The sequence below is a fragment of the Curcuma longa genome, chromosome 1 (genome assembly GCF_044706935.1).
Source record: "Curcuma longa cultivar G26 ecotype Majalengka, Jawa Barat chromosome 1, ITB_CL_G26_1.1, whole genome shotgun sequence".
Classification (NCBI taxonomy): Eukaryota; Viridiplantae; Streptophyta; class Magnoliopsida; order Zingiberales; family Zingiberaceae; genus Curcuma; species Curcuma longa.
This window is the reverse complement of record NC_133861.1, coordinates 16,530,298-16,551,264: the sequence shown is the minus strand read 5'-3', so window position 1 is coordinate 16,551,264 and position 20,967 is coordinate 16,530,298. Positions and strand designations below refer to the sequence as shown.

Genomic DNA, 20,967 nt, shown 5'->3' with positions numbered 1-20,967 from the left:
CCAGAGGAAGGTCCATCCCCTAGTCCCTCAGTTCACTAACACGCCAATTCTGTGTTCAATCCCAACTTCTCGTCGATGGGTGAGCCAGCCAACTATTAACCTCTCCATTAACAAATCATGAAGGAGTATTTTAAAACCACGTTACAAAACTTAGCGAGTGTTTTAACAATACTGAAACCAGGGAGCATTTTAAAGAAAAACAAACAAAACCTAAGGACATTTAAAATTTTCCCAACAACCTGTGAAATAGGAACAGAGTTACAGAGACCAGGAAAAGAGTGAATTAGTTCATCTGTGATCTTTGGTCCGTATACATCTAATTAACAGGCTTCAAAAGATTTTTGCAGAGGCAGAAAGGAAAAAAATTTGCATAGGATGTGTTGAAGAAAAATCAAGAGAAAACAATTGGAAAAGGAGGACTTTCCTCTTGGATGAATGAGATGATTGTTTCCAAGATGGGATTTTGAAGCTATTCATGGCAGATTTGGGCGAAGAGGAGACGAATTAGTCAATATTCCGGCATCAGATGGGAGATTTTCCCATCGTTGGCAGCCATCATGGAGGTCCGTTCGGTGACCCGAAGCCATATGCAAACGCCGGTGAAACTGAGCACGAGACTGAGGAGGCCGCTGCCGAGTCCAATCCCGACGATAGAGAGCACCGACAGCCCCTTCCCCCTCGTCGGAGGCAGGGGATACCCGTAGAGGTTAGGGTTTCCGACGAATGAACTGGCATTGAACCGTGGCACCGCCGCCTCCACGCCGGAGCGGTTGGCGAGAAGCAAGGGGATGGGGCCCTCGAGGCGGTTGTAGGAGACGTCGAAGGAGGAGAGGCGGACGAGGAGGCCGAGCTGGTCAGGGATTTGGCCGGAGAGGAGGTTGGCGTGTAGGTCGATGACATTGAGATAGGCGCAGAGGGCGAGCTGCGGGGGGATGACCCCGGAGAGGCGGTTGGCGGAAAGGTTGAGGACGGCGAGGTTGAGTAGGGCGGAGATCTCCGGGGGTATGCTGCCGGAGATCTGGTTGGAGGAGAGATCGAGGGACTGGAGGTTGGAGCAGTTGGCGACGAAGGGAGAGATGGCGCCGCCGAGGGAGAGCCCGGAGAGGGCGAGCTTGTAAACTCGGCCGTTGTTGCAGGTGACGCCAGTGAGGTAAGAGGTGAAGCCGTTGCAGGGAGCGGCGAAGTTGGCCTTGGTCCAGTTCCGGAGGCTGTTGTCTGGGTCCACCAGGGACCGACGAAGGCTGGAGAGACATGCCTCGTCCATAGCAGTAGCAGCCAGAGCCGGCGGCGAGAAGAGGAGGAGAAGGATCCCCATCCACCACGCCAGCTGCTGCGGCGGCGGCGGCGGCGACGACGGCATTATAGTGGAGGAAGAAGAGAGTGATGGATTTGGTTGAGTTCGAGATTTGCGTTCCGTATTTGGGCGACTACTATTATGAATCGTGATGTACGGCATAAAGATTTTTGAGTCCGACGTGCATTCGAGCCTAACCCGGATTCTGGTCCGTGGATAGGGTGGTTAAATTTCAAATTTTCGGTTGGATTTGGTGGATCCGGGTCGCCCTGATCCATTGAACTGATGGATCTTCCTGGCTTCAAAATGTTTATCCATCTTTGATTAAAGGACCAAAGAAAGTGGGAAGTGTCCTAATTGTAGTTGAAGTTGAAGTTGAAGTTGAAGTTGAAGGTGGGTGGACATGGAAGGAGAAAAGAAGACGAAACCCTAGGCACCGCCCCACTAATTCACTATGACAATAAGGACAACCCTTACTCTCCTTTTCTGTTGCGTCGCCTTCAGGAGTCAGGCCTGTTCCTCAGCCACACTATGTCATGCATGGGACCAAAGCTTTGGATAATTACAAGAGACTCAACGGAGGCCGCCACCACTACCGCACAAAAAGGTTGCCAGCGACTGACTCACTTCTGTTAAGTAATTTATGATATTATATTTTTTCATCCAAATTGCAGCAAGTTTCTAGTTGTGGTGACAGGACAGACAAGCAGGACTGAATTTCTTTTTGTTTTTTCGGTGGAAATTAACGTGGCACAAAAAAAAAACACCAGAGCATACTAAACGCATTCTAACCGAAGTTACTGAAACAACTAAACTCTCACCTGTCATTCTCTCGATTATGGTAGAAGCTTTTGAAGTCTAAATTGGTTTTCAATGTTCGACTGGTGCACGGCATCTAAATCCTTCACCTTGCGTGTATGATTCGTTGTTGATGGATACATTCTGAAAGCTTAGCTCCATTCGGTGCAAAATGGTAGGCGAATAATAATAAACATCTCAAATAAGAAATTTGGTCTTCAGTCTTCTACTTCTAGATAGAAAGCTGGCTAGCGTAAATGAAGAAGTCCAATGAGATACAATAACTACTTAGCTGTACAGTGCTATTGCTACAGTTCTATACTCGTGTACTTGCTAATTATAGCTAATACTGTAAAGAAAAATATTCCAACGACCAGAAACCAGTGGTTTATATTACAGTACTATACTCATATAACAGCGCACTGAAGAAATATGTAATAATGTGTTTAGCAGGACCCTCTGGGAAAAAACAAACTTCAAACAAAAACCAAATAGGGAACGCACAACTTCAAACAAAAACCAAATAGGGCACTTTGAGGTCGATGTCAAAGATCCAAGGCTGCATGGCCACAGTTCATCTCATGTTCAACACGGCTGTTTCCCCCCTGAATAGATTGACTGTAACCTCTTGTAGAATAGAAACTGGGTCCACATCACTGTAATCCAGCAGAAAAAGCAGCTGTCAATTTCAAAAGCATGTATCAATTTATAGATGATTAAAATTTTAGTAATTCCGGATACTATATCCCAACCGAAACTAGGATGAGAACCATAATTTAGAGTAATATGAATATGTCCACTGTGTGAATCTTCTTGTAGTATTTGTTTTTGAAAATATCACCATGAAAGTACAATTCACGGTGAGGTTGTTTCCGTTCTATCCTTATGGAGTTCGAAGTTCCACATCTAACAGAAGCAATTCTATTGTGATTTTAGCTAGCACAGATCCAGTAAATAACTACCAGTATTCGATTGGTTTTCCATCGGGCAGTCCTCTTATACTATTAGCCAAGATCTTGATATGAATTAAAATTGTTGTGCTAACAGTCAAAAGTAAATAAATAAGAACTAGAATGTCATCTTTTTATGGCGATGTCGTCGTCATATATCCAATAAGCTCACCTTAACATCGCTTGCTTAATTGCAGTAGAGCAGAATATGTAACACGATCCAAAACATCATTATTACAACTGCTATTATGTTCTTTTTATTAGTTCATGCAAAATTTGCACGGAACCTTACTAATTATTTCCAATCAGTTGTAGCATAACATGTGAGATATATAAATAGTTTTGCAAAAAGGAAAGTTGATACCTCATTTTAGTCCGTAAGCAACACGGACTCTCCAGTAGCTACCGCCAAAACAAGGACGCTTCAAGAGCCTTCAGATTGTCTCATTGATGCCTCCGGTAGCAGATGAAATAACGGAACCCAATGATCTCGCAGGACTGGAAGAGAGGCGGCGGATGAGGAGCCAAGCGAATTAGGGAATTATACCGAAAGATGCCTTGGGCAGAGAAAGGGAGACAAGGGGAAAAGAAACCCTAACTTTTTTTTTTTCAAGAAGCAAAGTTACGCAAGTTGCTTTCCCGATTTGATAGAGTGGTAGCGAAGCGAGATCGTCTTTGTTTCTTCAAGATGTGACAATGTCGAAGACTCTCGTTTCTGGCGGCCATCAAGCCATGGCAAGTAGACGTCTGGGTAGTCCAGAGCGAGGTTTATCCAAGAGCAAATATTTAGTCCCACATTTGAAGTTTCAGCAGCCTACGGTGAGAAAGAGAGGATAAAAGAAGGCGCGATGCGCGTTACCAAAGCATACCTTTCTCGGCCTTTTGGCTAAGATCAAGTGTAGTATCTGTTCTTATCAGTTTAATATCTGATACGTGGGCCATTGGCTCACTATGATATTAAATTAATTTTTGATTGGGGAGTGCCCATTACAGTAGCTTGCTACTGGGGTTCTCGCGCGTCGCCTGTGCGTTGCACTACTGCATAGGCCTGGCGCACCCTACCATGTCTGTATAAATATTTGTATGCGATAATTGAGTGTGTTGTTAAGTTCTCTATTATATTCTTGGTTAATTACCTGAACTTTAGAGATTATATTTGAAGAAAGCCTCATGTTACAGTACGGTATATGCTATGAGTTTTATTAATTGTTAATGTTTTTAAATTTAATGTTAAATTTTAATCATTCAATTAAAAGTGAGAGCTTTTGACATTATTATCAATTTTAAAGCAAATGAGTGAATGATGGCTTTGATCAACAAAATAAGGAACTAGGGGGTTCAGTTTTACCATTTTGTTTACAGGCCATACGATTGCTAAGAATGGAGATCAAGTTTTTTATATTTCTAATCAAATTTAAAAAAGCATCGCCTCCTCTTCCTGTAGATATATATTTTGAAATTTTTATAATTTTATATTCTCAATAATTCATAAAATTACACTGATTGATAATCTAGGTTATTGATAATAATGATTAATTTAGTCATATAATTAAACCCCCATCGTAACTGAGCATATAGTTTGGATAATTTAAGCGGTTGAAGCAAATGGCATGTTCTATTTAATTAATAGGTACGTGCATGATTATCTCTTGCTGTTATTGTGCATGCATGCGTTGTTTGTTTTTAGCGTACCATAATAAAACAAAAAAAAAATATTTATTCAATGTTAAGCACTGCAGGGGGTCAAGATTAATTTAATGACACTGAAATCATTTCCAACTCTAGGATCCTTCTTCTGTTCCCTTAACGTCTCTAATGAGTACCAAACATCCCTCCCTAATAACCAAGAGTAATTATATGGTTAATTGGTATATATTTTATTGATTATCTCTCCTTTTGTAGATGCTATTGTTGTTGGACAAAATATTTATTTTCTTCCAAAAAGTATGAGGTCATTCTGAAGGAGTTGTCAAAATGAGGATTTCACCTTTTACTACTTAAAAAGTGACTAAATGATTATATATCATCAATTTATTTGTGCTTCATGGACTACACTTAGTTGTATATTTGTTTTCATATACACAAACAATATAATTATAACACTAGTTCTCCATTAATATTTGAGAATGCACTCGAAATTTTGTTTAGAGAATTAATGTTCTTTACTCAACATACGTGGTTTACCTCTATTTTCGTCCCAATTTTCATAACTTATGTTTGGGCTTATTATTAGAACTCCACAATATCTTATGGCATACCAAAGTTTCGTTTATAACAAATAATTAATGTTACATTTTTAATCTAATATCTTATGTTTATCAATAAACTCACTATTCTTCTTCTTGCTTCCGTTTGCTTTGTTGTTTAATCGTATGTTTCTTGCCTATTTTATTTCAATTAGAGGAGTCGAAATAAATTTAGCATCCATCATGATTCATGACCGAGAGGGCGTCGCTATGTGTGTCCTCCTGGCTATGAGTTATACAGAAAGAGACATGAACCCAATTAAAAAATCCAATTGGGAGCAAGTGATCTAATGCCAAATTTGCTCATCTGATCTCATGCCCTTTAAAACCGTGGACTAAACCTAAAACAAAGCCAGAGGAAGTTGCAGGGGAAGGACGGGCCTTCAGACGTCGAAGGCTCAGCAATGTCAGTGTTGCATCACTATATTAGTCTTCCTAATCTCCATGATTATTATATGATTAGCCAGGCTAAACACAGCTACACCTCCGACAAAGATGACCTCCACACCATCTCTGTTTTGACCGGATCATGGACTTGGGGTTCAGGATGATGAAACAGAGGAGCTCCCGTTGTCGGCGCACGCGGGCACGGGAGTTACTTGGGTGGGTCTCTATGTTTCACATCAGCTCTGCGTCGCCTCAGTGTGGACGAAATAAAAACTTTCTGACTTCGCCCAGTAATCTGCTGTTGTTTTACGGCTCCATCTTCTCACGACTGTGTTTCAAGGGGTTCATATAATTGTCCTGTGGAATGACAATGCTCTGTCGACGGAGAAGACAAGCATTCTGTTACGTGACAATGAAAAGTGTAACAGCGATTTCAAAATGGAAAGCTGGTTGAACATGTCCGGTCCTTTTCCGATGCCATGGGCCCGGAACAGTCTTGTTGTCGGCAGGTGAATTTCAACCCAAAATACTCGAGCTGATATTCACCGCTCAGTCAGAAAGCCATCTATAAAGAGCTGCCTCTTGTGCTTCCAATCATCAACCAGATCTTCTCTCGCTCTCTCCTTCCATCTTCTCTCCGTCTTCTGGCCTATTCAACCATAAGACGTACTCTTGTAATTACAATATCGATCAAAACCTTAGAAAATGATCCAGAAGAAGCTGCTCTCGAGAACCTGCAACACGCACGGACAGGACTCCTCGTACTTCTTAGGATGGCAGGAGTACGAGAAGAACCCCTATGATCCGATTACTAACCCTACGGGGATTATTCAGATGGGCCTGGCAGAGAACCAGGTTGGCCTCTCTGACTTCTAAGTACTTGAATTGAGTTCTTAATTAATTCTAAGTACTTAGTCTAATTAGCTCTTCGTGCATGGTTGCAGCTCTGCTTTGATCTGATCGAGTCATGGCTGGAGAAGAATCCTGGGCCTGCTGGCTTCCAGGAAGATCGTGCACTAATCTTCCGGCAGCTTGCTCTCTTCCAAGACTACCATGGTTTGCCTGCTTTCAAGAATGTAAATCCACATAAACGATCAGCTTCTTTACGATAACTAGCTAGCTAGTCCGTACGTCTTTTTAACTAGTATAGCTTCGTATCTAATTGGATGCGAATTAAATTTACAGGCATTGGTTAAATATATGGGAGAAGTAAGAGGAAACAGAGTAAGGTTCAACCCCACCAACCTGGTCCTCACCGCAGGCTCAACTTGCGCCAATGAGATCCTCATGTTTTGCCTTGCCGATCCTGGCGAAGCATTCCTCCTACCAACCCCATATTATCCAGGGTAAGCACGTCATGGGATTAGTTCAACATTTGCTAAATTCGTGGTGAATCTTAGGTGACTAATTTGGTTTATTATTCTGTTTTGCAGATTCGACAGAGACCTCAAATGGCGAACCGGAGCCGAGATCGTGCCGGTGCACTGCTCCAGCTACAACGGATTCCGCATCACTGCAGCGGCGCTGGAGGAGGCGTACCACCGGGCGCACAAGCGCGGCCTCACCGTGAAAGGAGTGCTCGTCACCAACCCCTCCAATCCACTGGGCACCGCCATGACCCGGCGCGAGCTCGACGCGCTCGTCGACTTTGTTGTCGCAAAGGACATTCACCTCGTCAGCGACGAGATCTACGCGGGCACCAGCTTCGCCGAGCCGGGGTTCGTGAGCGTCGCTGAGGTGATCGCCGATGGAAGGGCCGACGTATGCCGCGGCCGCATCCACATCGTGTGCAGCCTCTCCAAGGACCTCGGGCTGCCTGGCTTCCGCGTCGGCGGGATCTACTCCGAGAACGAGGCGGTCGTGTCGGCCGCCACGAAGATGTCGAGCTTCGGTCTCGTCTCCTCCCAAACGCAGTACCTCCTCGCTGCGCTGCTCTCCGACGAGGCGTTCACGGCGGAGTACGTGGCGGAGAACCGAAGGAGGCTGCGGGAGCGCCACGACGCTCTGGTGCGCGGCCTGCGAGGGATCGGGATCGAGTGCTTGGAGAGCGGCGCAGGGTTGTTCTGCTGGGTGGACATGCGCCACCTGTTGAGTGCCACCACGTTCGAGGGTGAAATGGAGCTGTGGAAGAAGATAGTGTACAAAGTCGGGCTCAACATCTCGCCGGGGTCCTCCTGCCACTGCGACGAGCCCGGGTGGTTCCGCCTCTGCTTCGCCAACATGTCGGAGGACACGCTCAGCCTCGCCTTGAGGCGGCTTCAGACCTTCGTGGACTCCTGCCGCGACCGCCCACACGGCAGCGGTGGCGATGGGCGGCCGAGAAGGCAGTTTTTGACTCGGTGGGTGCTCCGGTCATCGCCGGCTTCCGACCGCAAGTCCGAACGCTAGACAGAGATACTCAGATCGTCAATTGCATGCGTAATTATCAAATTCTTTATATTATAATTAATGCGTCTCTTATTTATTGATTATTATTTTTTCCTCGGTGCACTTCCATCGATGTATCTCATTGAACGTTGGAAGTGACCAAGGTTGATGCGTGAGAGTGAGTCTTTTGACTTCAGAGTTTTAGCTGAAGTTTATGTCTCTCTTTTTCCTTCGTATGTAGACGAAAGTATTGTAAAATGGGCAGCACTTGTGTAGTAGTTCTGTATTTTCCTCGACTTCAAATAAAGCATTACTTGTGGTTATTTTGCGAGGTTATTAAACACTATGACTGCTCTAATTGTTTCATTTTGAAGCATTTTCTAGGAATATCGTCATAATAAATGTATTCTAAGTGACAAATAAAATTATAAATTTTCCCTAAACCCATAGCAATCATGTCGTTGGTGTTGTGGATATTTTAACTACTTCCATCTTTGTTAATCATTATCCTTGTTTTAAAATAATTAAAACCGACTGGTTAAATTAATTGATGACCCATTTAATTAAATTTTCAAGGGGCGATTAGTAAGGACCAAGTAATTGCTAATGAGATATATTAACTAGAGGGGGCAAGTACGCGATCTAAACTTTGATTATGGATGACGAAAACTAATCCATATAATTAAACTATTTCCCAAATGCACGATTCAGTTGCTACGTTATTTTTAAACAGACCCAGGCGTCACATGATCTCGCATGCTGCATATTTTGACTTGACATCCTCACGATGTCATAATTGAGATCATGACGGACTCGAGTTAGACCGGGCATGGACCGATGTGTGGACCAGCGACACTACAACACACGTGAAGCGCATGTCCCGGCGAGAACACACCATCTTCTCGTGTCACAAATTAAATTTCCGCGGCGACAAACAACGATTTGCTTGAGCGTGATTAGGCGTGCTGAGGACAAGGCGGCGGCGAGATTGTGCTTCTTCTTGTGCTCTGTCCCCTGCGTGTCGCTCGCTAAGCAGCATGGTCAGGTAAATCAGTTGGAAACTCGAGCATACAGTGAAAATTTTTTTCCCCTTGAGAAATAATTAATTTTCGTATTACATTAGTCTTTCTCATACAGGTTGATAAAGTGATTCGTACGTAGCTCCTGGAAGATTTTGACAAATCAATCGAGTTCAGTATTTGGGCAATGAACATTCTCTCGGTGGCTCATCCTGGAATCTGTTTGTATCTTGGCAGTAGTCATAGATGAGGTAGTATTTCCGCACCCACTTGAGCAGCCTCCTCTGTCTCCATGTCAAGCTCTCAAATTTGCGTTGGTTCCACCAGTTGCCGCCGCCGCTGTCAGCCCAGCAAAACCCAGGCCTCCCCTTCCAAACACAAGCATCCACCTTGTAGTTCCTCAGCCAGGCCACAAAAGGCCCCTTCGACCAGTTCACCTTGTCGCGCCCTCCGCGTGTCGCCCAGCTGTCGCCGTTCCATAGGCTCGCCTTGATCCACATCGGCTGCCACCTGGGAAAAGCTACCCCCTTACCGGCGTGATTCCTGAACACCCTGATCGGCACCCAATCCACCATGAACCTGCAGCAATTATATTTATATGAACCGAATCGGTCTAGTTGTTTACTTACTGCAAAATTATTTATAGGCCTTGAGGCTTAATTACTCACACAATCTGATAGATGTTCCAAAAGATTGAATAAGTGTGGTAGTCTTTGGTTGGATCAAACCAGAGGTAGATCCTCTCCTCCCTATCTCCTGATCCATTTGCATAAATATTTGTTTGCAGAATATATGGTTGCCCGCTCACATTTCCCAGGAATTCGAAATCGATCTCGTCGCGATTAGGTCGATCAGAAGTAGCCTACATTATATTGTTAAACGGAAGGAAGTCCAATTATATAATTATATATGATAACTGAACCTGACAAATTCATATGAAGCTAGGAAGTTTAAAACTGACGTAGTAGGCAAGAACAGTGCCGGCTGAGTCCCCAGGCACCAGTTTGATCTGCATATCAATTTGTCCGAACAAGAACTTATCGTCGGAAGCAAAAGAAGAGCCTGCGAGCAATTAAATACTTCAAGTTTGTGCAGAATTGTGTCGATGAGTAGCATGCATGCAGGTATACCTGATTCATTGTCCAGCATTAGGCTTCTTGAATGGCCATCAGAGGATGTGATTACATGGCTGGGAGACCAAGTGATGTGGAAATCAGCACTGAAATTGCCAGTGGAGACGACAGACGCGAATACTGAGTTAATAATGCTTGCAAACACGGAGGTGAGAAGAAGGAAAAGCTTGCTTCTGTTGTATGGACGAGGCATGGCGATTGCTGATATTGATTGATTAATGTCGTGGGATATATAGACAGTTAAATCGATTAAATGGGAGAGATGAAGAAGATGATCGAGCTATGGCGTGATTCACACACATATATATATAGAGATGGGTTGAGATTGGATGAGATGTGGTTTGGTGATGAAGCAAGAATGCTTGGCGTGAGGGAAGAGGAAAAGAATGATATATGTGCATTATAATGAAAGAGAGGTATTCGTCAGGCTTTTTGGCGTTTCAAAGACCTACAAGTTTCCTATAGCGCTTGTTCTGCATGTGCTGTGAAACGTGATCGATATCAACTTTCCAAAATGGGCCGGGCCTGATAGTCGCTTTCATTCAAGAAATGTGCGTCTTCCGGAATTCAGGTCACTTGTGCTTTTTGTATACTTGAAATTGATTTTCGCTGCGAGTCTGTTTACTTTGAGGAGAAGGAAAGCTGGAGGAAAGAGGAAGAGAAGAACCTTAATGAGCAGCTGCACTGCAGATTCTAATATGAAATCAAGCAAATGATATACCACCAGTCTGATCATTACGCAGTTAAAGAAAATTTTAAAAGTTTTACTTTATTTAAAAAATGCATATTGTGACAATAAAATTCCCTCAAGTGTGAATACGCTTAGTAGTGATTAAAGTATACAGAAACAGTAGAAGTTAACTAACTGTAGTTAAAGAGTAAATAAAAAAAAAATTTAAGGTCCCACCGAGACTTGAACTCGGGTTACTGGATTCAGAGTCCAATGTCCTAACCACTAGACCATGGGACCAAGATGCAATTGTTTCGAATTTCATTAATTTATTAAATATATAGAAAAAGAAATGATTCGATAAGTGGAGTTGAAACAAGCGGCAGGAAGGCGAGGTAAAGCCGCGAAGGATGGCTGCCGCACTAGGCTTCTCCCGCCTTGCAATCATCTCTTTATCCAAACGCACAATCCCCAACCCTAAACCTTCTCCGGTCGCTCCTCACCCGCACAAACCCCTCCTCCTCAGGTTCCGAACCTCCCGCCGTCAGAACCTCCAATACCTCACTTCTCTCGGCATCGCATGCCCCTCCGCCTCCTCCCTCGAGTCCATCGCTTGGACCCTCTCCATCGTCGAATTTCTCAAGTCCAAGGGTTTCTCCGACCACCACTTCTCCCGCCTCGCTGCCGTATGCCCCGTCATATTCACCTCCGCCACCGACGTCTACCGCACCCTCGCCCCTGTCTTCGCCTTCTTCGCCAATGACCTCTCCGCCACCCCAGAGCGGACCCGCGATTTTGTTCTCCGATGCCCCGACCTCCTCGTCTCCAACGTCGAAAATCGCCTACGGCCCACGTTGTGCTTCCTTCGGAATCTCGGGCTCAGAAACGTCGGAGCGCCGACCAATCTTAACGCGCACCTTCTCAACACCCCCGTCGAGAAGCTGCTCTCCAAGATCAAGTTTTTAGAGTCCATGGGGTTGTCACACGAGGAGGCAGTTGGAGCCTGCGTCCGCTGCCCAGCAATCTTTGGCTACAGCGTGGAGAACAACATGAAGCCCAAGATCGATTACCTGGTGCACGAGATGGAGAGGCCGATCGAGGAGGTGAAGAAGTTTCCGCAGTATTTCGCCTTTAGTTTGGAGAATAAGATAAAGCCGAGACATTTGCATTTGAAGAAGAGGGGGATCCAGATTCGCTTGCAGAGGATGCTGGTATGGAGCGATGAGAAGTTCTACGCCAAATGGACGTGAAACTTATGGTCAGTGTCAGCCCACAAGCCTCTGCATTCTCCGTTCGTTTTAATTCATTGAAATGAAATTTAGATTCTACATTGCGTGGCACTTCAAATAGCATACCGTATTTTTCTAACTAGTTTAGCAGTCAGGAAGAATACAAATTGTATATTGTAGAACACCAAGTCTTTTAGGAATTAAAAAAGATATGCCTAGCTTCATTAGTAAGATGTTTGAGCAGCTGCATCAAGCAAGCTTAGAAAACCAATGGCTTATCTAGAAAGACTTTCATTAATATGGGGTATTGAGTGTTCCTTAGTCGTGTAACATCAAAGATCATCAAGCAGGTATATGGGATTTGGCATAGATTGGGTGATATCTGATTTGTAAATATTTACCTTCAAGAAAACAATGCTGGTACCTCATGCCTGTGTAAAAGTTGTTTCCTTGTTCTTGTTGAAAGCTTATGCAATCATGCTTAAATTTATTTATTTATTTATATACTCTTTTTTGCTTAGTCCATTGAGATTTGAGGTTGAAGCTTCACTTGATTTCTTTTTAAGATTTTCTTCATCATTATTCTAATTACAATTACAGATGATAAACCTCTCCAGTGAGAAGAGCTTTAAAAACTGTAGTTGTTGGGCATACTAATTGTTTGCAAATTTTCTTAATTGGCTGTTCAATGACCAATTGATCTACCATTTAGTGTTGAGTCACTGACTATTGACCTCTACATTTTCTTTTAAATAAAAATTGTGAAAGCATACATAGGTTTGGTAAATATTTATGAGCTAAAATACTCCAATGAACAATCTGTCAGGGAGAACTTTGAAAGATGCATGTATATCTTCTTATTCATCTATGTCTAATGTATTGATCATGAAAATATATGACTGACCCTGCAAGTGAGCAGTAGAATTCTTCCTCACCTATGAAGAATGCTATCACAGGCTAACTTCCCATCTAGATCATCCATTATCCGAGCCATTCTTGTTGGGTTGTAAGGATGCAAACATAGTCCCACATCTAAAGCACATGAAAAAGATCATGGTGTTAAAAGGATGGAAAGTATCTCCATTGGCATGAGGCCTTTTGGGGAGAACCCAAGAACAAAACCATGAGGGCTTAGGCCCAAAGTGAACAATATCATGCCATTGTGGAGATATTTTAATTCCATCCGGACTAACAATTCTCACCTCAAGACCTTTCATATGCAAAAAAGATGGAATCCGCCACCTTAGCGGTATGACTTAGCTATGCCCCGGGGCCACCTCAAGACCTTTCTGAACTTGCTAAAGATAGTTCTAATGATATCAGCAAACTGCCTCAAGTTGAAGCCTATAGATTTATCATGTGCATCAGCTCCAGAAAAGATAGAAATAATTTTGGATTGCATTTCTATGAACTTATGTCCTGTTGCCACAACATACTTTTGTAGTTCAAATGTTTCTTCTAGATAGCACATAAGTGTCTCAGATTGCTCCTTTGTCCTAACACCTTGTGAGTCTCTTCTGCTTCCTAACTGGTAGTTGCCCTGCTAAGGCACACCAAGGAGACAAGAAATTGGACAATGAGGCGAAAAATGAGATTCATGAAAGAAATGCATCAATGGCAATATAAAGGAACTTTATTCCTTTTTCTCACCAATCTCTTGCACAAGTCATCAGTGTTCTCTTCCTGACTAGTATCTCTTCACTTGTTTCTGTAGCAAAGATTTCATTAGGAAGAAAAGATGCATGAAAATATATGACTGACCCTGCAAGTGCATAAAAATATTTCGCAATAAAAAATAATTAGTAAACAAAATAACTAATAAAATTAAAATATTCATGAAAGAAATGCATCAATGGCAATATAAAGGAACTTTATTCCTTTTTCTCACCAATCTCTTGCACAAGTCATCAGTGTTCTCTTCCTGACTAGTATCTCTTCACTTGTTTCTGTAGCAAAGATTTCATTAGGAAGAAAAGATGCATGAAAATATATGACTGACCCTGCAAGTGCATAAAAATATTTCGCAATAAAAAATAATTAGTAAACAAAATAACTAATAAAATTAAAATATTCTACGTCTTTTGCACTCAAAACTAATTCTCCAATTTGTTTGTCGACGCATTTTAAATTGCTTCACGGGCCAGGTAAGATATACAACAATCGCATTGCTTCAGTTATTGGGGACAATTCAACAAGCCCACAATAATAAGGAAACGACTGGGGTGCAACCCTTTCATTTATGCCCCCTTCGTAGAACTCTTTACATCAATATTTCTGTTTTATATCATCATATATATCTATTTTCTTTCTTCTTTTTTTTTTTTTCCATTTGCAGTCAGATATAACATTCTTCACGGAAGCTCCGTAGGGGACCTGTACCAAAATTGTGTTCAAATTAAAAGAATTTGCTGAGGAAATCACAAACGGAATGTCATAAATACAAGTGACCATCTCACAGACAGAGTGAATGAAGAAATGAAGGTTGAAACTTGTTTAGATAGATTAAACTGCCCTTTTACAAGATCTGATCAGGCATGATCACCTAAACAATTGGGAGATGTGAAGGTGTCATACAACTTCAAATTTCAAGGACTGTAGGGTTTCCCCGTGCTGCAAGAATTCCTAGTATCCATGTAACCAAGTGAGAGCTGAGAGCAACAGGTGAAGCTAAAGAAGCCATTGGAGTAGCGAGCTGTTAACAGGGGAAGTGAGGGAGTTAAAAACAGAGACAGTGAAGCCTTACCCGTTAAGTTGAAGCCCAATCACTAGTCCTCATTGAAATTTGGTCAAGAAAAGCTTAACAATCACACTGCTAAAATCATGAAATAAAACTAATGGGACTTTAGAAAATGAGATCCAAACCCTGATTAAATAGGCTTCTAGAATCTGATATATTCCACGCTCGTCATTTATTATCGCTACCTTGTATTACAAGTATACAAAACGGTTTCATCTCTCAGTCCTCTCACTTTCTCAACACGCTTCTCTGCATCAATAGAAGAACAAGAGGAAAGCACACGATATTTCATGGAGGCTTCCATTTCATTACTTATTTTTTCCTTTTTCTTCCCGTGCACGAACTTTAAAGTTGAAATGGAGTAACCCGACGCCAATTGTTTTGGTCAAACGCTATCCCATCGGACAATGTTGACCGTCGATATTTGTTCGCTAAAGTCTCCCCTTCTCGCTTTGGGTCGATTCTTCCGTGGGGCCGCCGCACTTGTGGATCTTAAGCAAAGCCTTTTCTGTTGAAACCTTGCAATTACTGCAGCCGCCATTTGATCACGCTTCCACGGTCATAACTATATTGAGTTGGATAAATAAAAATACGCGGGCCTTGGAGGCAGGTCAAACATGGTCCTCTCATTTTATTTACCCAAAACACCCCTGCCTGAATAATCTTTTCGGGTTGCAATTGAGGGGTAATTTAGTCATGCGGCATCACGTTTTCCTTCCCATTCCGACGTTGCTTCTATTTATTGCTCTCTCCGCGGCCAGCGAACTGCGAGGAGAACTTGGGGAGGTTGATCGAATCGCCTCACATCTGCAGCCAAACGAATTGAGAAATCCTTCAATCCAGTTGGTATTTAATCCGGCGTGATCTTGTGGAAGTGGTTTTTGGTGTATTCTACGTCGGTCTCAGTTATCCGGGCACTTAATTCAGCGGCAGAAAAATATGCAGAGCCGATCCAGAATTTCAGGGATGCTTTCCCATAGCTTCAAACCGCAGAAATGGTGAGCGCCTTTTCGATCTGAATGTTTTAGGGTTTCATTGATTTTTGATTGTAGTATTAGCGTTTGTTTGGCTTCTCGATTCTTTTCCTTTCCCCCTTTTTTATTTTGGTTTATCTCGTGGGCGATTGAACTGGGCTGCAGCAAGACGTCTCTGAAGCTGGCGGTGTCACGGATAAAGCTGCTAAAGAACAAGAGGGAGGTGCTGGTGAAGCAGATGCGACGGAATTTGGCTCAGCTCCTGGAGAGTGGACAGGAACAAACCGCTCGGTTACGGGTACGTTCCTTTTTACAGAATGGTTAAACTCGTTTTCAGATATGAACCAATCCATGAAAAGTTTGGGGTTTTGAATCATAGTTTTTAAGTTTTAATAATTTTGTGCGCGTTCATATATACTTCAAAATCAACATTATTATTTCAAGCATCCTCAACATCTGTATAATCATGCTCATCCTGTGAACATTCAGTAATACACGATTTATCTGAAGTTCATACCTTGTCGATTAACTTGCTACATTGTGTCAACTTTCAGGTTGAACATGTTATCAGGGAAGAAAAGACTACGTCAGCATATGAACTCATTGAGATATATTGCGAAATCATTGATTCGCGTTTGCCGATAATAGAGTCACAGAAGTATGTAAACTTAGCAGCTATATCTCTTTGATGTCTCATTATGCTCCTTTGTTTTTAAAGTGAATTTGGCCAAATATTTGGCGAAATCTGGAATGTTTACATCCATAGCGACTGCTGACTTTCTTAATCTATTTGTAGGACATGCAAAACTATGGACTGTCGTTAGAATTTAAATCTGTTTCATATCGCAGTGGTTTACGTACTTCCCTATTAAGTTTGTTGCTTTACTTCCTGCCTTTTAACAAAGAAATAATTGATTTAACATCACTTACCTCCTCATCGGAGAGAAGCAGAATTTGAATAGAAACTAACTTTTCCCCTAGTTGTTACAGAAAACTATATTGATACAATCTTGCATATGTTCAATGTGGATCAGTGTGGCCGGCCCCAAATAGTTGCAATTTACAGGACTTAGTGATGGCGACTACAATGATGATTACTACAGGATAACAACTAAGACCATATCATCAATATAAAATCTCGAAGTTTGCTTCTAGATTTCATCATTTATTTTGGAACCTATATTGGATCTTGGAATATCTCAAACTATTGGATATTTAATCTCATAGTATAGCATAAGCCCTTTTGCTTCTTTTTCAGTAACCCTTTCTCTGATGCTTTCTTTTGTTTCTTTAAGCAATTTTGATGCGTTTCTTCATCAGTTACCCAAGCTGACATGATTGAATTGAAAGGCCTTTTGATTGGAATTGCTAAAATGCTGTAGAAGATTTTTGGAAATAATAATAATAATTATTATTATTATTTTGAATGGGATCATTGCTGGCATTGTTTAACTATTGCAAAATGCTCATCTTGTAGGAATTGCCCCATAGATCTGAAGGAAGCAGTATCAAGTGTAATATATGCATCCCCGAGATGTGCAGATATCCCAGAACTTATGGATGTTAGCAAACATTTTACAGCAAAGTATGGTAAAGATTTTGTTAAGGCTGCTCTTGAAATTCGACCAGATTGTGGAGTTAGTCGTATGGTAAGGTTCAATTCATTAAGTTAACTTTGTTAACAGAAAATACAACAAAATGGAAGAGTTTCTCCTCTTCATCTCTTTCTGATTTTTCGCCCCTTTTTATTTAGAGACGACCAACATCCATCATTTTTTTGGATAGCTAATATTTCTTATAGATTCAATTTGCAAATATTTTTTTTCTTAATCTTTCCCATTTAAATTACTATGGTTCAGATGGTCGAGAAACTATCAGCAAATGCACCTGATATTCAGACAAAGATTAAAGTCCTGAATGAAGTTGCTAGAGAACATGGAATTAAATGGGAACCCAAAGCGTTTGAAGAGCAAGTTCAGAAACCTAAGTATGATCTGCTGGTAAATTGCATTGTTCCTTAACTTTTTCATTCAATTGCTGTAAGACTCAAGATGCAATTAAGTCTAAGCTTCATGAATCTGTATCTGAACAGAGTGGTCCATCCTCTTTCAGTAGTATGGATAAAACAGAAATTAAATCGTCTGATACAAAAGCCTCTTTTGATGGAAGCCAGAGCAATGAATCAATTCCCAAGGTTTATCAGAATAATATGGCAACCCAACCACAAGGTATTGTAAGTTACTCCTAGTAAACATAACCCATATTAGTATTTCAGTACATGCCTAAACTTGTTTGTGTAGTAAATATATCAATTAAATTAGTTTACTGCCCTTGGTATTCTCTTCATAATCAATTATTCTACCTTAAATGAGATCTTTTTCTTGTGTCTTAGTGGTCAAATCAACCCTTGCCAAGGAAGAGAGTGTTTCCTTCCATAGCTCATGGAAAATGGAATTTAAGGATGCAACTTCTGCTGCTGAGGCAGCTGCCCAATCTGCTGAAAGGGCTAGCATGGCTGCTAGAGCTGCTGCCGAGTTAGCAAGCCGTGGGAATATTTCTAGACAATCTTCTGGTGGATCATATGAACAATCTGCATTTGTTGTCAAAAATGAAGGACCTCAATCAATGAAAAACTCTTATGTGGGGAGCCATGACACTTCACATTTAAAAGCATCTGAGGATACTAGCCCAGAGGATTCTCATTTTGTAAACCAGAGGATACTAGCATCAGATCTAGGACCTGCATCCAAGATCGATAATGTTGATAATGATCATGATGTTGCTGTTGTTGATGATGACAGCAGTCTGAACTATGAACATAGACCTAGCATGTTTCCTTCATTTCATTCTGATACTGTTGATGAATATAAAACTGCGGACTATCATGAGGATAAAACTGAAGCTGATTCTTCTGCTGGGCATTATGATGACTACGACAGTGATAATGATGATCACTGGAGGCGCAGAGAAAGCAACTTGTTAGATTCATTTCTGCCACAACAAAGTAATGGACCTACTAATCTCTTGTCCAACGTGGATTCTTGGAGCCAGAAGGAGAGTGATGCTGGGTTTATGAATAATGAAATCAACTCACAACCACACCAAACTGATTATTCAGATAAGACAAAGCAGGCTGACCTACACTCGGATTCTGATGACAATCTGCCACCAAAATACAACGTGCCAAAATATGACTCTGATCAATCAAGTTCTGAGAGTGAAGATGAGATGGAGAATCCAGATTTTATAGGGCATGGGAGATCAAGCAATTTCTCAGACACTGACAGTAGCTCCAGTAAAGGTTCACTGGCAGCACGACCTAATCATGGAGCACATCTCATGGATGATACTATTGCACTTGATTCTAGTAACCAAAGAGTAACTGTCTTCCATGATGAGAAAAACCTTGAAGTGGAAAGAGACTCTAATTATGAGAATTGGAGATCTGGTCTTAATGTACGTAATAGCCATCAAACTCAAAGTATTGGAAAATCTCACTCAATTGATGCAGGGGGAGGATCAACAGAAGAAGAATCAGCAAATCCTGTGGTCTCAGATGAAGGATATGAAAGTGGGATCCTGAACGTTGCTAGATTATCTGGTGGATTCCGGAATAAAGGTTACACTCGTCCACCTTATGTAAGAAACATCAGTGCTAATGCTTCATCCAGGGCAACAATGAATTCAGATGACGTTTCTCGCAATGATGAAGAAATTACAATCAGTACATCTGAATTTTCAATGAGTATTGAAGCCACAAGTGAAGAAAAAACAAGTGGACATTTGCATACAAATACTTCCGGGACAAAGTTTAGAGCTTCAAGAGCCAATGTGGACACTAGTCTTGATAGTGAAGAGCAGCTTGTGAATAGATCATCAGATGATTCTTCAGCAACAGGAAGATCAATTTATTCTCAGTATAGAAGAAGTTCTGAAGATTTAGACCATCCAGTTCAAGAATCACTTCTCCAGCAACAAGAAAGAAAGGAGTACAAGGAATATAATTCAAGATCATCATTGACAAATTACATAGACAGGGAGGAAGAGCAAACTTATTCTGCCAGCGACAGGGTTAGACAGTCAAGAGATAGTATTTCAACCTCCAGAAGCCAGAAGTCGAACATTTCCCCTTCCACAAAGAAATCAACTGACTCTGAGATTACAAATCAGAGGTTTAACAGTCAGATACTACATGCAAGGGCATCTTATGGCTCGAAATCCAGAGTGCCAATCAATGATTCCAATTTTGACAACAAAGAGGCAGAGGAGCTGGAGCTGCAAACTGCATCAGTGAGAGGCAACAATAAGAGTGTCAAGCTTTCTCGAAGAACAAGACCCATACCATCAGTTGCTAAAGAAGATAAAGTCCCAAACATGTCAGAACCAGTAAAGGAATCAAAGACCTCTCTACTGAATTCTGAAGTTGAATCTTCTTCTGCCAAAATAAGACACTCCAAAGGTTTACAGGACAGGGATAGTTCCAAGCCTCGACAATCACACTCATCAGCCGAAGAGCCATCAATGAAACATTCACAAACTGAACCATCTGTTGTTAGCGGTCATTCCAAGCTATCTCAAGATGAGTCAAGGCAGCCTTCCGTTAAAGAAAATGAGAAATCTACTATACCAAGTTCAGATGGGAAATCAATTTCACGTGAAATCTCTTCCAAAAATTTGTCCCATGTACATCCAAGGCTTCCTGATTATGATTCCATTGCTGCTCACTTTCAGTCACTCAGAGCAAATGTGCACAAGTAAGTGATATTGAGTCTTCCTAGTTCTTTTTTGAGGAGAGTTCTCTATTGCACATATTAGTTGTGCGTTACTGTAAACTTTCTTAATCGCTACCCTATGCGTCACGTGGACCTCACTGATTTGTTGTGAATTAATGCTTTTGAAATCAGTTTTCCCATTTCCTATTTCTTTTTGCCAAAATGTTTTTGGTGGTAAAATTATATTTACAATAAAAAAGCAAGTAAACGACCTTTTTTTTTACATATTAGAAATGCCGTACTGATTCAGAGAAGGTGTGTCAATATGAATTGTCTGCAAGGAAACTCATCACCATTGACACCCAAGGAACCATAGGCAACAGCAACCTCATACATGACGAGCACCAACTTGGTAGAAGAAAATGGCAGAAATTGCCAACCTTAGCCAAGC

General features: G+C 41.7%; 5 protein-coding genes and 2 non-coding genes across 7 annotated transcripts; 4 read left to right on the top strand and 3 right to left on the bottom strand.

Annotated features, from left to right (window-relative positions):
* Positions 1–305: 305 nt before the first annotated feature.
* On the bottom strand, positions 306–1,315 carry LOC141847024 (receptor-like protein 44). The gene has a single exon (XM_074735020.1). It carries the CDS (start codon positions 1,313–1,315, stop codon positions 509–511), a length of 807 nt encoding a protein of 268 aa, XP_074591121.1. The 3' UTR covers positions 306–508.
* A 2,592-nt stretch (positions 1,316–3,907) lies between these two features.
* On the top strand, positions 3,908–4,104 carry LOC141814551 (U2 spliceosomal RNA). Its single transcript, XR_012600492.1, has one exon. It is a non-coding gene; the product is annotated as a U2 spliceosomal RNA (small nuclear RNA).
* A 2,276-nt stretch (positions 4,105–6,380) lies between these two features.
* Positions 6,381–8,063, top strand: LOC141840811 (1-aminocyclopropane-1-carboxylate synthase 3-like). Its single transcript, XM_074728884.1, has 4 exons — positions 6,381–6,530; positions 6,620–6,751; positions 6,861–7,021; positions 7,109–8,063. The coding sequence occupies exons 1-4, from the start codon at positions 6,381–6,383 to the stop codon at positions 8,061–8,063; spliced, it is 1,398 nt and encodes a 465-aa protein (XP_074584985.1).
* A 1,171-nt stretch (positions 8,064–9,234) lies between these two features.
* LOC141835944 (putative xyloglucan endotransglucosylase/hydrolase protein 10) lies at positions 9,235–10,387 on the bottom strand. The gene is made up of 4 exons (XM_074723353.1): positions 10,192–10,387; positions 10,023–10,123; positions 9,730–9,923; positions 9,235–9,640 (listed from the first exon to the last, which is right to left on the bottom strand). The coding sequence occupies exons 1-4, from the start codon at positions 10,385–10,387 to the stop codon at positions 9,235–9,237; spliced, it is 897 nt and encodes a 298-aa protein (XP_074579454.1).
* Positions 10,388–11,092: 705 nt separating this feature from the next.
* On the bottom strand, positions 11,093–11,164 carry TRNAQ-CUG (transfer RNA glutamine (anticodon CUG)). Its single transcript has one exon. It is a non-coding gene; the product is annotated as a tRNA-Gln (tRNA).
* Positions 11,165–11,274: 110 nt separating this feature from the next.
* LOC141812138 (transcription termination factor MTEF1, chloroplastic-like) lies at positions 11,275–12,114 on the top strand. Its single transcript, XM_074700178.1, has one exon. The coding sequence runs from the start codon at positions 11,275–11,277 to the stop codon at positions 12,112–12,114; it is 840 nt and encodes a 279-aa protein (XP_074556279.1).
* A 3,489-nt stretch (positions 12,115–15,603) lies between these two features.
* Positions 15,604–20,798, top strand: LOC141812123 (uncharacterized). Its single transcript, XM_074700167.1, has 7 exons — positions 15,604–15,828; positions 15,970–16,102; positions 16,359–16,462; positions 17,282–17,453; positions 17,664–17,804; positions 17,897–18,032; positions 18,197–20,798. Exons 1-7 carry the CDS (start codon positions 15,770–15,772, stop codon positions 20,560–20,562), a joined length of 3,111 nt encoding a protein of 1,036 aa, XP_074556268.1. The 5' UTR covers positions 15,604–15,769; the 3' UTR covers positions 20,563–20,798.
* Positions 20,799–20,967: the final 169 nt, after the last annotated feature.